Source organism: Trachemys scripta, chromosome 1, assembly GCF_013100865.1.
Source record: "Trachemys scripta elegans isolate TJP31775 chromosome 1, CAS_Tse_1.0, whole genome shotgun sequence".
Lineage (NCBI taxonomy): Eukaryota > Metazoa > Chordata > Testudines > Emydidae > Trachemys > Trachemys scripta.
The window spans coordinates 329,524,601-329,542,271 of NC_048298.1; the positions used below are offsets into that span (position 1 = coordinate 329,524,601).

Below are 17,671 nucleotides of genomic sequence, written 5' to 3' on the forward strand. Positions count from 1 at the left end.
TTCATATACAAAAGTACCCAGTTCATACAATGGATCTCATTCTATTAATGCTGATTCAAAAACAAAATACAAATTTCTTCGTAGTGATACAGAGAATGTGTGTGATATTTCAATCTGCAGCTGACATACCAAGATTGCTTTCAAACGGGTTTTACCTTTCACACTAATTAAAGTGACCATATTGTTTGCAGCACTCCTCATTCTTAGAATAGGGAGTCTACATTATCATGGCAAAGGCAAACACCGCAATGCAGCAAGCATCGAGATTTTAATGGCACCCACTATACGTTCATACAGTACTACATTCCCATTGCAGTGCTGTCTGGGCTTTAGGAACCATCCCTTATTTTGAGTGCAGAAGTAATTCAGTTTCCTTCCCCCCGCCTACCCTCCAGACACTGTGGTTTAACAACAAATTTGTACATACACTCATGCCTCTGAAGCTGTAAACCATATTTCCTACGAATATTCATTGGTAATTGTATAATATAAAGGAGATCTGACAAAGTCATAAATATCCAAGGAAACTGAATGGCGTGTGAAGGAGTAATAAGCTAGTAATATTGGCACAGATGAAAGGACATTGACTTGGAATTACATTAAGTGTGTGGTAAGCATTCCCCTTGTCCTTGTTTAATTTCCCTGCATGGCAACATGTTCTGTTGACAGTAATCCCTTATATGTCTGTGTCGTTGCCCAGCCTGCATTAGCAATGAGAAGCATTAAACCCCATTGCTGAAGTAATTCTTTAATAATATTGCCATGTGTGCAGGTAACAGTGGTAGAAATGGATGATACAAGTAAAGGAAGTTTCTCCTTCCATTTCCTGTTGAGCACATATGAGAGTAAGAATTCCTTTTATTTTCTCGTTTACTGGGAAGGAAGGAATAGGAAGCACTTTCTCATGCTACCAGGGAACTGTGATCCCAGTGGATTAATTTTGTTTGCTCATACAAAGAGTTACGTTACCAAGTATAGTAGCTTGATTGCTCACGTTCTGAGATTTCATTAGCGTAACCTCAGTTAATTCCCAACCAGGAAATTGATGCAGAAGCTTGTGTTCGTCATCCTAATTCAGCAACCTTCCTTCATTCAGGCAAGAGGGTGGAACATAAAGTTGATTATATAACTGCAGGGATCTTTAAATCCTGCAGGATTACTTAATTTATTTATTCTGAATTCTTAAAACAGGAACTAAGGAACATACACAATGCAGCCCTCACTTGGTGGAGTCTCCACTACGTTAAAACATTTCCTTTGGCCCAAGTAAAGTAGCAACAATTTAATTTTGTTTTATTAGGCTCCACCACTCATCTGCCACCCACAGAGACCACTGGGCTTTCTAGGAGAAGCTGAGTTTAAAGGTGAAATCCCTCCCCCTGCCTCCAAAGGGCCAAATTGTAGCTTGGCTTTGCATTGGGCCACTCCATAGATTGATTAGGGATGATCCATGAGTGGACTACATGGTGTGACCAGGTTGTTGGTGGTGAGTCCAGAAATTGCATGGATCCATGGGAGCCTAGCCACAAACTTTGCATAATAGGTATAATGAACCACACCCATTGGCTATAGTACCTGAGTGTTATGATTGCTCTGCATCCTGCCTCTGTGATGCAAGGGAAAGGTTCTACCTGGCAACTTGGACTTTACACAGGGGACTCAAATTTCATCCTCTTTGTGAATTCCTCTGTGACGCTGTTTACAAGTACATGATCCTGGAGGCTTTGGTGCAGATTATGTACTACCCTTCCTAGATGCACATGTAGGGTGACCAGATGTCCCAATTTTATAGGGACAGTCCTGATTTTGGGGTCTTTTTCTTATATAGGCTCCTATTAAACCCCCCCACACACACACTCCCTGTCCCGATTTTTCACACTTGCTATCTGGTCACCCTACGTGGAGGAGCAGGCACAAGGAGTCTCCCACCCAGTTGCCACCCCTATACTGGAGTTCGGTATAGACACAGTCCTTGTGGGCTCTGAACGCAAGACTGTAGTGCCACAGTCAGCTCTAGATTCTCCACAGCTGTCGGGGAGATGGTCCCTTCTCTGTACCAGCCAGCAGAGATAAGCCAGTGTGGGAGGGAAGAGGAGCGCATGCTGCCCTCTGTAATTCAGGTCTGACCACCTGAATGCTGCCTGATCCCTCCATAGCAGTGAGATTTTATGGTGATGGGTGCCACAACGCGTATCTAGACAGACAAACAGACGTTATCCCTCCCAACATGGGCTGTTGCTTATGAGACAATCAGGCCTTGTTTTGTCTTACTTAGAGAAACTCCTGATTTTTAGAAATCTATCCTTTGGGATAGGCTTTCATCAATGCCTTTGCATAAATAATCACACACACTCTGAATAGTCTGGGCTGTAATCAGTGCCTCTCAGTTTCTACTTGAGCAGCTGGACTCCAAACAAGACACATTAAGCCAGGATTCTGTTCTCTATGGGGTAAAAGTTCTAAGCTACCGTCAGACCAGAACTCTAGGTGTTCAGATGTCTGAGCATGCTAGAGTGTTTGGCCCTATCTGCCGTAGAAACTGAGCTGCGTTTGACAACCAGTCTCACGACTGAACACAGTGTGGTGTTTTCCATGGAGAGGATCAAGCCATGGTCAGCACCCACTGCACAGGTGTGTTTGATGCCTCGTTCCAACGCTTTCTGCATCAGCTTTAAACACAGGTTGGCCCTGGATGAGGCGGGGAATTGTAATTGACATTGGATACCAAACACGGGTCAGCTTCAAGGGCTGACACGGCCTTTGTCAGTATCACTATGGCATAAACTCATGTTATCTCCACTTGCTAAGCACATAAGGGCTGCATGCTGCCCTCTCACTTACATTTATGTTAGACCACTTTAACTCCAGTGACTTTGTTGACGCTGTACCCAATTTACTCGGGTGAAAGGCAGAACAGGAGCAGGCCACATTTAGAGCACCCATTGCTCCTTTCCTAAGCTCATTCTACATGCCCGTTGTACAGAGTCCCTTTGCACCTTTCCAAAGGAGTGCCCACAGCTGATCCACTGACATGTGCATGGGAACAACATAAGTTCAGGGTGAAATATTTATGTCTGAATCTACTAGTGTGGCATAAGTTTGGGGCCACATACGGGATATTCTCGTATGAGGCTGCATTGTTCTTCAAGCCATCTAAGTTAAAAGGTAACATCTGCAAATAATTGGTCTAGCTGGCCTGGCTACTCCCTCCATTTTTTTCCCCTGTAAACATTTTCACATCTGAAAATTTCAGCTGTGAGGCAAAACTTTGGCCAAGGTTTTGTATGTTGGGCCGCTCTGAATTTTTAAACCAGAATCGCCCATTCCTGGACTTCTGCAGCTATCCGGGCTTGTAAGCAAAGCTGTGCTGCATGTATTCAATCCTGTAGGCGTGATTTGTGAACCTCAGTCCATTGGTGTCTAACTCTGGGAATTAAGGCCCTCTTAGCTCTCTTACAAAAGTGGGCTTGTGCTTCCACTAACCCATTAGACTTACAGGATTCTAGATTCAAAGGGGGGAGGGGGAGAAATCCTGCTTAAGGTTTGTGACCCTCTACTTGGGTGGTCTCCATGAACCGATCTGAAATAAGACACTCCCCCTTAGGGTGCAAGGACTCCTCTGAGAGCAAGATCACAGGGAGCTTAGGAATAGTGCTGGAACTGGAGAAATAACATTTAACAGCTCTTATTTAACAACAGTTGTGGGAGCAAAGGGTTTGAGGGAGGGAGCAAAAGAGAGAAAAGCAGAAAATTCCCCCAAGCATCTTTGTTAACAGAGATCAACTGATGTTAAGAGAAGGAGTGTGGTCTACTGGCTAGAGCAGAGAGCTGCAAGTCATGATTTCTGTGTTCTGTTCTGCCACTGACTTCTTGTGTGAACTTGGGCAGACTGATTAGGTAGCAGTTTTCAAAGGCACTCTACTCCTGTTGACTTGCAATGAGAATTGGGCACATGACTGCCCTGTATGCCTCCACAACCTCTCTGTACTTCACTTTATCTCTCCTTACATTGGGTGTATTAACACTTACCTTCCTTGCAGAGCTGTTGTGAAGTTAGTTTAATTTTCGAAAGCAAGTGAAAATCTTGGGCTGTATAAATGCAATATGTTATCGTTAAGGAGATCCAAAAGTAAAAGACTTTCCAATTCCAATAGGGCCACAGGGGAACAAGGCATCTTTGTTAAGAAAATGTGATACTGTTAGGCAAGGTGGAAGAATTTTGGAAAGACACTGTTTTTCCTATCGCAGAGGTGGGTTGTTGCAAGCGATCAGAACCTTACAATGTTCTGCCATTTATTTTTACCTTCCTGTTTCTCTTGCTGAGCTTATTGAATCCCTGCAACCAGACTAAATGGATGATTGAACACAGCCTTCCTCAGTTCTTTGATTGAGAATAGTTTTGTTCCACCCTTTCCTTCCTTCTCCTCTCCCCACAATAAAAGTTTTTTCTTTTAATATCATAGCAAACTTTCCTGTGCCTTTCTTTGCACCTGCACAATCTCATAGTAAGCTGTACTGCACTTATTCAATCCTACCTTAAATGTCCTGTCTTTTATCTCCCAAGCTCACTATCTGGATAAGGTAGTGAAAGGTATGGTCTTCCTTCCTCTTTTTTCCTGTTGTCTTTGTGTTTTTTTTAAAAATATGCACTGTCTTGAGGTTGCATCTTTTACTCATTGTCACAAATCTTTCGTTAATACCTGGAAGGGTGAACGTTCCGGTCATTTCGGTAGGAAATGTGTCTGGAGCGTCATCCTTTGTAGATGCTGTGATCTCATGTTAACATTATATCAGTGTACCCTTCCTCTCTCCCTCCCCTCCACAACATCTCTCATCCCCACCCCACCCAGCCAGGTAATCAAAGTCAGGAGGAAAAAAAACATGTCTGCAATACAGCAGGTGCGCTACGCAGCGTTTGTTTTATTAAATGTATATGATCCATATGGTAACAAGCAGGTGAGTGTGTTTTCTGTATGAAGTCTCTAGGTTTTGATCTTTAGGTGAGAAATCTTCCTGGGGTGCTTAAGGGGAGATATTTTTCTTTATATGAAAATGCTATGGTCTTTGGGCCAGATCCTCCAGTTGTGTAAATCAGTAAAATTCCATTGAAGTTAATGGAGTTGTATTGATTTACACCAGCTGAATATCTGGCCCTACATGCCTATTTGTATTGGTAAAACAAGTCTGGGGCCTGATTCTGATCTCATCTTGGTGTCAATCAGAAGAAAACAGAGTGACACTGTTAGGAAACCAGTGCAATTGTTTTTCACACCAAATTTCCATATTCAAAACACTCAGTTGTTCCTATCTCAGAGCTGCAATTCATTATCTGATTTAATTTATGAAATTGTAGCTGTAGCAGCCAAATTGACTTTTAATTAGAAATATTGACTGCAGTCCCAAAATGTGCAATAACTATATAAGATGCCGAGACAACGAACATTTCCCAGATAAGTATAACAAATGGACAGTAAATGTGATTGAGGTGGACACAAATGTCCTTCTAGGTGGCTGCTGATACCACACAGAACAGTCAGTTTGCCATTAAAAATAAAAACAGCTCAAGGGACGCTCTTTCTACCACTAAATTTAGACTTCAAGATCCTATACGGTTGTGAGCAATCAGAAATGGTAACCAACCATTAGAGGTTCATGGAGAAGGACAAACATGCCAAAATTGTGGTCCGGTGAATGGTTAAAATGAAGGGTCTGTCTTTAGGCTTTAAGTGTGTGACAAGAAACATGGTGGTCCTGACAGCTGCACTTCTCCAGATGAATTTATGACCTGGTATCTGTTTCCTGCTTCATTTGATATTAAAGTGCATGTTCAAGTAGAACCACAAATAGGGAAAGTCTCTGAGTGGCCAGCCACATATTAATGATAAGGAAATGTCAATGGTTTCAACAACTGATTAGTCCTTTCGTGAGAGAGCAGCACCAATGAGCAGTGTCTGTTCCTGAATCTATGGCTTCAGATTGACTATCTGTTCAGTGGCAGTTAATTTTCTCTAATTGCAAGGGTCAATGAAACACTATTGACTTGCTTTAAACTAAAAAAAATAGGGGGTCTTTGTTAAATTAAGGAACGGGGCTCCTTGTCTTTCTTTATGGAGTAGCAGTGGTGGCATTCTTAAAAGAATATATAGGTCAGCACTAGGTGTGATCAGAACCTCTTGCTAATGTTGTACATGTCAGTGCTTTGCATTTCAAAAACTCTCAGGATTTCTTCCTTTCATCTCCATTTGCACTGGAGAAGATTGGATCAAAGGGTAGCAGATAAGAACCAAGGGGTAACAGAAGAAGAAAAATCGTCTTGCAGAGCCAGGGCTGGCTCCAGCATTTCTGCTGCCTCAAGCAAAAAAAAAAAAAAAGCCACGATCGCGATCGGCGGCGACATTTGGGGAAAAAAAAAAAAAAGCTGCAATCGGCGGCGGCAGTTCAGCGGCAGGTCCTTTGCTCCTAGAGGGAGTGAGGACGTGCCGCCCCAAGCACCTGCTTGTTAAGCTGGTGCCTGGAGCCGGCCCTGTGCAGAGCCTCTCTCCTTGAGATTCAGGGACCTGAGGTAATGAGTAGCTCCCCGCACTATCCCATTTTTTAAAATGTCTTCTACAAATATACCCTCTTGCTCTGGACAGTCTTTTGACTGATTCTGATTGCTAGGAATAAAGGCATGTTGTATTTACTGATTTTTGCAGTGAGGAACGGGTTAAGCAACATATTATGAATAAACCATTCGCTTGCCATTTACATTGCATTCCCTCCTTTGGAAGGATTAGCAATAGCTGAATCTTTCAACGTACATGATTTTTACTTGGCTAAATGCACCGTGTGCAATTTTCAGAATTACGTTTCTCATGCCATTTTGGCTTTCTTAATTATTAACATGTTTCTAGTTGAAATCCCTCCCCAGCAGTCCTGGCTTATTGAGGTTGAATAGGATTGACTGCTGGCTTTCCTACTGTTTTAATGTAAACCAGTGAGTCAGTCAAGACTCTAGACTAGGCCTCCTCTTGTTTCAAAGGGGGAGAGCAAATTTCAGGAGCAAACTTCAACATGGTTAAAACCAAGAAGCTCTTCACTAACAAAGGGCTGTACTGAAATCAGTTCATCTTATCACTGGCACTGGGCCCTCCAGACTAAAGTTCAAAATTGATAGTGGTCTCCCTTAAAAGTTCATTCTGTTTGGAAGTTTCTTCTTGTTTGAGAGAGTTTCCCTATATCCTAAATGACACTGGAACAGATAATATCACTCAGGATAATTCAGATCTGGTTACTGGTGAATAACTCTGATCCGAAAAATCACCTAAATCCGTAAGAAGGCCCCTAAGTAAATGGTCTGATATTCAAAGGTGCTGCACATCCACATCTCCCTTTGAAGTCAGTGAATTTTGTTGAGGGTTCAGGTCTTCTGAAAATCAGTTCACTTATTTTGATGCATAACTCTATGCACCCAAGTTTGAGAAGTGCTGAATTCACAGCTCCCGGTGCAGTCATTTGCCGAATCCTACTTATCGTACTTGCCCAATTAGTATGGGTGAGTGAGTGAGATTAGTATGAGTGAGACAAGTAAGATTAAGCCTTAATATACTAGGAACCGTCTGATTTTGGGCTCCTTCATCCCTCTCTTAGTAGGATCACTCTGCTGGCCCATTGGTTAAGTGGTTTTCAAAACATTTTACTGTGTTCCCATTGTATGGAAAGATCTGTTAATACTTTGCTTTCCCTTGGAGCACACAGAACTTTTCTAGATAACTTTAAAGTTATTGTTCTTGTTTGCAACTACTGGTTGCATTCCTCGGAGTTGCATCCAGCTGCAGCCACCTGGATTCAGAACTCCACCAGGTCTGGTGAGACACATCAGGAGGTGCATCAGTGCCTTTTTTGCAGCTTGATAGGGGAAAGACAAAGAAGAGAATAAATTAATTCTCCTGGCGCTACTTGACGATCAAACCTGAGTAAGTCTTATCCCTTAAGCCCAATTTTATATGGCAATGAGGCTTAACTTCAAGGAAGTCCCAACTACACTTAGTTTATAATTGAGCCTAATTAGGGGGCCTTAATTTTTCAGATCATTAACAGGATGTTATTTTGGCTACCAATCTTAAAATGGCAGAGTAATCTCTCGCTACTTCTGGTGAACGTCCCTGTGATAGTATGACATTCATTTTTGTCTAGTTGAAACAAGTCTCTTTTTTTCCAGTGTACTCCTGGTCTAGGTTGCTTTTTGCATGGTATGCTTGAAGTCCCCATGGATGGGCAAAGCTGCCTCCCCTTTTCTCTTAAGACCAGTTTTTATAGCAACATCTGCAAGAGGTTTCAATTAGAAACCCACATAGGGCCCAGTCTTGCACTACCGACTCAGGTAAAGCTCCCATTGACTCCAGTGAGATCTCTACAGATTTAGGGACAGCAGAAATAGGTTCTTAAATGTTTTTTTTTTCTAAATCCCCGTTCATTTTTTAAATTCCCTCTCCCGCCCAAACTTCAGTTAATAAAAACTAGCAGGCAAAAGCACCAACCATCAGAGATCACGCAAAACACGGTGGCCTGGATCTGAGGGGAGCATATAGCATATGTATATTCCAGCACTGTTGATAGTCGGAAGTGCTTCTCAAACACCAGATTATCTTGTGGTTTTAGTACATAGGTTTTATCATAGAATATCAGGGTTGGAAGGGACCTCAGGAGATCATCTAGTCCAACCCCCTGCTCAAAGCAGGACCAATCCCCAAACAGATTTTTGCCCCAGATCCCTAAATGGCCCCCTCAAGGATTGAACTCACAACCCTGGGTTGTATGTGTATGTGTGTGATATACACAATGTCAGTACTCTAACGTATAGTATCTTGGGCCCTTCCAGGGCCAGGAGCAAGTGCTAATGTTCCATTGGGAAGCTGGGAATCTCCCTTTCCCAGTGGGATAAAGCTCCTCTTCCTAACCCTGCCAAACTGTAAGATTTCAGACACTAAGGTTGCTATTTAGCAGGCCAATGCTCAAACCACTGAGCTATCCCTCCGCCAGAAAGGTTCACTTGTGTTGTCATTTCTTAGCATTCTTTACTGTGCAGGGCTATTGTGGAATGCATAATACTGTGGGTATCATATCCATGGTGTGGTGACCATAGCCACGTCATACCCTGCAGAGACACATAATAAATAGAATTTATTATGCACCTTGCCTGCCCTCTCCATCTCCTCTGGGTGCTAGTCCAACATTCCAGATTTCTGAGTCCCGGCAACCCTGAGTTGGGTTTTTTTAAGCCAAACTGAGAGACAAGTGTTTCTTCCTTCACCCCTAAATTTCCCCTCCTGACCTGTGTCCCAGGATGGAGAGGATTCACTCTTCCACTCCCATTTCGGTATGTTAAAACATCGCAACCCTTAGTGTCTGAAATCTTACAGTTTGGCAGGGTTAGGAAGAGGAGCTTTATCCCACTGGGAAAGGGAGATTCCCAGCTTCCCAATGGAACATTAGCACTTGCTCCTGGCCCTGGAAGGGCCCAAGATACTATACGTTAGAGTACTGACATTGTGTATATCACACACATACACACACTTTACTGGGGTGAGTTTTTCTATCCATCTTCTTTCCAAGCCACTTGTCATGGTTTCCTTGGATTCAACTGAACAAGGTTCAGTGGGAGCCATGAAAATCCATTCAAGTTGATGTAAAATAGGTTTTATATCTATATAAACATGTAGGAAATTACATCCAAAAGATGGTTAAAAGAATGTTAAGGTTGCAAAGTCAAGCTCTCAAAAGTGAGGAAATGACAGAATTAAGGTTTAATTACATAATCACGTTTTTTCTTCAGGACCCCTGCCTCGTTCAGTGCACAGGATAGACTGTGCTCACTGAATGAGCAGTTATTCACTGTTTCTTTTTATCCTCGTCGTCCAGTGCGTGGGCCCATTTGTTGTTTACTGTGCAGGATCCAAGCCCTGCACTGAATACAGAATTATTAATTTCCCCATAGAGTTTTCTATGACACTTTTAACACACACACACACACAATTCTCTGGCGCTGGTCCCTCCCCTTCTGCAGGGAAATTCTTATTCTGCCTCTCCACCCTTAGGATGGAGCATGTTCAGTTGCTGTGGGTGGATGCAGCATGTGGAGTCCAGTTGACACATAGCAGCTGTGAGGGGGATGGAGCATGCTCAATGAGGCAGAATCTCTGAAAAATTTAGCTGCTGGACTTTACTGAGCATGTGCAGAATGTGGGGGGGGGGGCGGGTTGTTAGAGCCTTATAACTTGGACAAATTTGAGCAGATATTCATGGTGACGGCAACATCCACAGCTCTGACACCAGGATGACCCCCTGCCAAATTTCAAGTCAGTGCTCCAAAGCATGGGGACACTAGAGTTTGTCAATGAGACTATAGTAAGATTTTTTTTAACGTGGGCAAACAACATATTTTGTTGCTAATCTTGTTCTTGGAAATTGCTGAACCTTTTTAGCTGAAACTTAAAAAATAATCAGTCAGAGACAGACATTGGGCATGGAAAATTTCAGCTCAAATGTCTAAAGTTTGGCAAAGTTACAAGCTGCTGAAGACAGGGCTATATAATGGGACATGTCAAGTAGCCTTGACATTAGACAGAGCTGCCAGTTCTGCCTATAATAACACACACACACGCACACACACACACACACACACACACTCACTCTCTTACTTTAGAGGAGTGACATACTGTGTGTGTGTGTAAAGATAAAAAGGTCCTTTTTAAAGAGTTTTCCTGGCTTCCTCTGGTGCTTGTTCAATTGGACCCATGCAAAGTAAGGCAACTGCCTTTGAAAGCAGATGGATAGAAAAAATTATTTCAGTAAAAGTGTTTAAATTTCTATAAAACAGATCTTACAAATTGAAATGGCGCTTCTGGAACCTGTGCAGAGTACATGAGGGCACGGTGTTGTAGGAATGTCTACCAGTACTTGTATGGGATGACTTATATAACTCACTCATGGCCCTGCCTCTTGGGAACAATGCAATCATCCCAAAGTCATGTTGATAAACTCTTCATACTACAATTCACAATCATGTAGTCTCTCTTCACAGACAGATAAGCCAAGTCACTGTGCCAGCTTGCCAGACTGAGATTCGTGGCTGTACCTTCCAGAGCCCACTGCCTCCCAGGCGGTGCTGAGAACTCTAACCCGCCAGGGAGTTTGGGTTACTCCAAGCCCTGCTCTTGCAAGGCAACCCAAAGTGTAGGGTGGATTGCTGCACGTGTTGCAAGAGAATCAGGAAAGCAGACTGCATCCCCACCCCAGAAATCCATCATTGCGGCAGAGGTGGGGAGCCATGAGTTGTAGTCACCAAAGCTTGAAGTACAATGAATGTAATGCCCTTCTCTTATTCTACAGTCCCCATTGATTCTGGATGGCAAAAGAAGCAGGAAACCTTAGAAATGGGAGAGGAGAGATAGGTAGAAGGCAAAGAAAAAAGCTGTTTTAAGAGGTTCCCCAGCCACGTTTCCAGGTTGTCTTTCTATGTCCCTAGTCCTCCTAACACCTTCCAGTGCATTAGAATGTGTGATTGTTTGCCTTGCAGAGGGTTGCCCTGGACTGTGTAATGGCAATGGCAGATGCACTCTGGACATGAATGGCTGGCACTGTGTCTGCCAGCTGGGCTGGAGAGGAGCGGGCTGTGATACTTCCATGGAGACAGCATGCGGCGATGGAAAAGACAACGATGGAGGTAGGACGAAAGTGCATGCAATTTATCAGGCTTCACAGAGCCTTACACTGCTTCTCTTAGCAAGGCCGAGAGCCAGCTGGGGGGACTCTAGGGTGCAGAAGATCCTTGTTCTTGACAGCTGATGGAGAATGGAGAGTGAACTTTGCCAGACTAATTCTGCCATATTTTATATTAATTTAAATTGAATTAATTCGGTGCAGGGGTCTGAGGTTTGTTTATCCTCACAATAGGCACAGCACAGTCAGTGGCAGTGCAGGCTTCCCTCCACCCCACTCCACCTTTGTGCCTGAGCCATGACACAGAGGGGTGAGTTTCCCTGTCTGTTTGAAACCCAGCCTCTTTCCGGAGACTACCACCAAGGGTCCTTACTCACCTGGGATGGATGTGAAGCCGCAACCTAGAGGCTTAACTAGCTGATCCCCAAACCACCCAGTCCCTCTCAGTCCACATTTTATTGATTCCAGTTCTATACATAATGAGTCAGGCATGAGAATAATAGCTCAGCGTAATGCAGCGTTAATGTTCAGAGTTATCTCATTACAAAGGAAACCTTGGAACAGTGTGAAGGTTTGAATTAGAGGGCTGGAGATGAGATATTAAATTTGAGGCATAAGGGAGACTGCATAATTTGTTTTGTTGTCACTCAGCAAAAAGCTCTGTTAACCACAGTCCGGGCCAGGACCCAGACTGTGAAATGCAGACTGCGTTTTGCACGTGTCTTGTTTTATCGTATTAACAAGAACAGTACAGTTTTTTTTTAAAAAGGCCAACCCTGTGATTATAGACTTCACAGGGACCAGGCTTCTGATCGAATATTTAAAATGCCTTTTACATCTGGCATGGTAAATGAACCAAATTGTCCCCTTAGAAAGATGTGGGAGGGGGGGAACCCAGTGCCCGATACAAAGAGTACAAGCTGTAGAACAAAGCCCGCTTATTCCCTCAGATGAAACCAAATACCACTGTATTAGTTCTTTCTATTTACAGCTGACACAAGGCACCAATAAAGTTCGCCACACCACATGTGTAAAAATATGGTAAATATATCCAAGCATAATCCTAGCTTCTGTGGAAAAAAATTGTCGTTTCTTGGAGAGAGGGCAAAAAAATCTCAGAGGTAATCCAGCCCAAAGCAAATGGAGCCTATAAACATAACATCAAAAAGAGCGTGATCAGACTCTGGCTCTGTGGGGATGTAGTCAGAGATTCCATGGTCTGAGGTGTTCACTTCTTATGTGGTGACTCATTGGGTTATCCATTTCAAAGGAACTGTTGATTACCTTGTCAGCCAACAAGGCAACAGATGTAGACTGGGGAAGCAAAAGGTGAGTGCTGTGTTTATCCTGTGATAAGTGCCATCCCTCATCCTGGGGACAGCTGGATAGCACTAGCTTGAAGACACCCCCTGCACCAAGAGCCGAGAGGGAGGATGGCATAGACACTATGACAGTGGCTCCATGCAGGGGGATCCTCGGGGCTAGATCTGCCAGCTTGCCTGCTGCATTGCTGGGATGGTGCAAAGCAGCCAGAGTGATCGATCTGACCTATGATCTTTAAACCTGTTACTTGAAAAATCAGCTTCTGCTCTGTACTGGAAGATAACTGGGAAAAGATGTTCAGTCGCTCATGCTAACGGTTTGTCGAGCTGCAGTCCCTATCAGCGGCAGTGAGACCTGCACCACCCCTGTGGGATCTCCCAGGGGGATTGTGCCTCAGGCAATCACATTGACCCCCACTGAAGGAGCATGGGCGAGCGTGGCCCCTGCTTCACCCTTTCAGGAAGCACAGTGCATTGGCACCCAGAGTGTAGGGGTGCCAGAGCCCTGTCTCCTACAGGAAGGATAGCATTAGTGCTCATAAATGATCTGGGGAAAAGGGTAAAACAGTGAGATAGCAAAATTTGCAGACTGTAAAAAACTACTTGAGATAGTTAAGTCCAAAGCAGACTGCAAAGAGTTACAAAGGGACCTCACAAAACTGGGTAACAAAATGGCAGATGAAATGCAGTGTTGATAAATGCAAAGTAATGTACATTGGAAAACATAATCCCAATTATACATATAAAAGGATGGGGTCTAAATTAGCTGTTACCTCTCAAGAAAAAGATCTTGGAGTCATTGGTAGATAGTTCTCTGAAAACATCCACTCATTGTGACGCAGCAGTCAAAAAAGCGAACAGAATGTTAAGAACCATTAGGACAAGGATAGATAAGACAGAAAATATCATAATGCCACTATATGAATCCATGGTACACTCACACCCTGAATACTGCATGCAGATCTGGTTGCCCCATCTCAAAAAAGATATATTAGAATTGGAAAGGGTACAAAGAAGGACAACAAAAATGATTAGGAATATGGAACAACTTCCACATGAGGCGAGATTAAAAAGACTGGGACTTTTCAGCTTGGAAAAGAGGTGACTAAGTGGGGATATGATAGAGGTCTATATTATCATGAATGGTATGGAGAAAGCGAATAAGGAAGTGTTATTTACCCCTTCACGTAACACAAAAACCAGGGGTCACCCAATTAAATTAATAGGCAGCAGGTTTAAAACAAACAAAATGAAGTAGTACTTCACACAACACACAGTCAACCTGTGGAACTCATTGCCAGGGGATGTTGTGAAGGCCAAAACTATAACGGGGTTCAAAAAAGAATTAGATAAGTTCCCGGAGGATAGGTCCATCTATGGCTATTAACCAAGCTGGTCAGGGATGCAAACCCATGCTCTGGGTGTCCCTAGCCTCTAATTGCCAGAAATTGGGAATGGATGACGGGATGGATCACTCAATAATTGCTTGTTCTGATTATTCCCTCTGAAGCACCTGGCATTGGCCACTCTCGTAAGACAGGATACTGGGCTAGGTGGACTATTGGTCTGACCTACTATGGCTGTTCTTATGTTCTCTTGGGGTGCGAGGACTAGAGTGGTTTATTTCCACCTTTCCTCACATGCCACTAGAGGGCTAATTTCAGTCTAGCCTTTAAATATTCATCTGTGCATGTGTTTAAACCAAGAGTCAGTTTGGGTCATATTTTTGAAGGTATTTTGTGCCTAACTCATTGAAATCAATGGGAATTAGGCATCTAAATTTTTGTTTGTTTGTTAAATCTGGCCCTTTGTTCCCAGAACAGCTTCTGTGTGTATGCAGAAGTTTCTCAGACAAGAATTGTGATATGCATTGACTCCTGTTCACAGTAAGTGGCGTTTCACTCTGCCTGAGTTCACCATTCAGCTGGTTCTAATGCAGTGGTACAGTGCAGAACACTGCCACTGGAAATTCCTTACTGTAATGGGAGCTGGAGTTAAAAAAAAGTCTTCAGGTCCTGGGGAAATCGGACTCCATGGGAGACAGGTAACAGAAACTCTTCAGTAAAGGGGGAGGCTGTTTGGCCCCAGAGAAGCAGTGACAAGCTATGGCAGGAGTAAGAGATGGTCTCAGTGAAAGAGAATCTTTGTCCCATTTAGAACAATGATATTGCCAGGAAAAATCCCAAGAAAAATGTGTCATTGGGCTGGCCAGGCAGTACTGTTTTAACACGGTGGGTCTAATCCTGCTTTCAGTTACATTTCAGTGGCATTGCATCAGGTTTTACACCGGAGCTGGTATTTATTCCGGGGTCATTACAGGGAAAACAGCAGAAAGTGAATCACCTTTAACAATCCAGAGCAGTTAAGGTTACAAGGGTTTTGCAGGCTGCACCCAAGGAGTCACAAAATTTATTACAGCAAACTGCAGAAGTTTTCTAAAAACGTGCACAGAGAGGAAGATCCTAGAATGACTCTCTTGCCATTGTTCTGTGTTACATAACCACTCTATATCAGGAGTGCGGACACTGGCAGCTCTGCGTGCTTATGACCTGGAAACCTTAAAGTAGCCAAGGAAACTAATTGCCCCATGATAGGACCTGGAAGTTGATTTGAAGGCCCTCGTAAAACCTTGAGCCTTAAGGGAGAATATAGGGACCATTACCTTCCTGGAAAATAGATTTCCTACCAGCAATCACCTCTGTCAGGGATCGAGTCTGGGGGAATATCCCACCCAACTCACAGACATGCTGCATATGAGCAAACCTGCATCAGCAATCTGTTTTGGGGGAGCTTTCCCCCTGCACGAATCACTCTGTATTAACAGCTGGAGCTTTAGAAATGTTTGGCTAGTTGAGCAATTTTATTGTCTAAGCATCTTCCAGTGCCCTGAGTTCTTAGGAGAACTATCAATATTAAGCTAGAAATCTCCTTTTTGCCAAAAGTTTCTGTCCAATTCACATGTTAACTTTGGGTTGAGAGATTCATCACTGGTCCTGAATTTATCTGAGGAAGCTAGGTCAGTACCTGGGAAGGGAGGATTCTAGGGTCTGCAAGTAGAGGTGCCGGTTATCTGGAAAGTGGCTGTCTTTTGAGTCAATATTTAACCAGTTTCCCAGTAAGGGACAATTAGATGCAGTTAAGAAAGAGGTAAAATCAAGGTCCTGACCACTTACGGTCATTAAAGATCCCATAATACTTTTGGCTAGGAGCTGTTATTCCCCGTTCTCCTTTCCTAATTTCTACTTTGATGATTATATCTTCCTACTGGCATTCCCCTTACAGTTTCAGTTGCATACAGAATTTTTCTTTGTTTTAAAGTCTTATGCAGCCTGGCTGTGGGGTGTTAAATAACTATTGCGTTCTCATCCAGAGAATGGTGGACCAAGTGATTCCAGTGCAGCACACTTAAAATGCAGAAGGGGGACGAAGAACATTCTGTAAATATAACACCTTATTTATAATATTATGTCTCAATCTTCATATGAATGAGAGATAAATGTGTCTGAACCTCCTGCATAAGTCCCAAGCACACTAGAGTGGGATCTCAGTTTAAACAGATCTGAAAGGCACTCCGTAGAGATTATGGAATCTGCAGGACATTTTAAAAGTATCCTTCTTCAACTAAAGTAACCCTGGCCCATCCCAGGGTTTAGCACACAGAAGCAGCCTGCCGACCTTCTTTTCTCAAATGCCTTCTCCATATCAGTGGGGCTACCATATCAGCATGGTATTTTTCTCTGGAGAAGTGAAAAAAGCACCACACAGCAACTCTTCTGCAGCAATTCCTCTTTCCTCAGTTTATGTCTTATTCATGAGACCCTAGCACAATGTAGCCAAGTAAGAATGCAGAGTTCCAAAGTACACAGGACCTCTTCTTTGTTTTTCCAAGAGCAATTCCATACTCAACTAGTTCTTGCCCAAGAGCTCGCAGCATGAAAACGCAATCCTGCCTCCCTTTCCTCCAACCCCCTCTAGCAGCACAAGATTCTCTCCTTTTTTAAACTGCAGTGCACCAAACAATTGAGCTGTTGCATTTTGCATTTTCGCCTTTCTCTGAGGCATCTGGAATGAGCCATTGCTGGCACAAGATACCAGAGTTGATGCACCAACACTCTTCCCCCCTCAGATGTAAATTCTAGGGCCAGGGTCTCAGCAATATACATTGTTGTATTGACTTCACCACAGTCCATCGACTTCAGAGCTAGGCCAGCTTCCTCCGTTGATCACTTTGTTTGCCCCCTTCAGAGGGTGTGGAAGCCCCTTGGCAGGCTGAAGAGTATGTAATGATCAGAAGAAGGGAACTGAGGTGCTTTACGCTCTTCCACCAGGAGGAATCTGGCACCTTTTTTTTACCATCCTCCGTGCTTTACTTTGAGGATGAAAGTCTTCTCTTTGGAGAGCTAGTATGAGAGCTAAATGTACTTTTGCAGTATGTAAGGCCAGAAGGGAAAATAATGGCAGGATTGTAAAAGAAAGAGTATAAAGAAACTGACGGAATCCCAAAACAAATTTGTTGGCTGTGGACAAAGTGATGGGTGCTTTGCAGTGCTTAGTGATTTCAGATTTTTTGTTTCCTGCATGCTGTTTAGAACATTTACTTAATGCATGCAAGGCTTTTATAACACAAGAATATTGTCTCCTGGACATGG

General features: G+C 43.3%; 1 protein-coding gene across 2 annotated transcripts in view; it reads left to right on the forward strand.

Moving 5' to 3' along the window:
- TENM4 (teneurin transmembrane protein 4) overlaps positions 1-17,671 on the forward strand; it is a 768,234-nt gene that overhangs the window by 616,098 nt on the left and 134,465 nt on the right. For both annotated transcript variants that reach the window (XM_034759079.1, XM_034759080.1), the window contains 2 exons: positions 4,565-4,591; positions 11,558-11,704. In XM_034759079.1, coding sequence (XP_034614970.1) covers positions 4,565-4,591; positions 11,558-11,704 — 174 coding nt within the window. The remainder of the gene's footprint in view (positions 1-4,564; positions 4,592-11,557; positions 11,705-17,671) is intronic.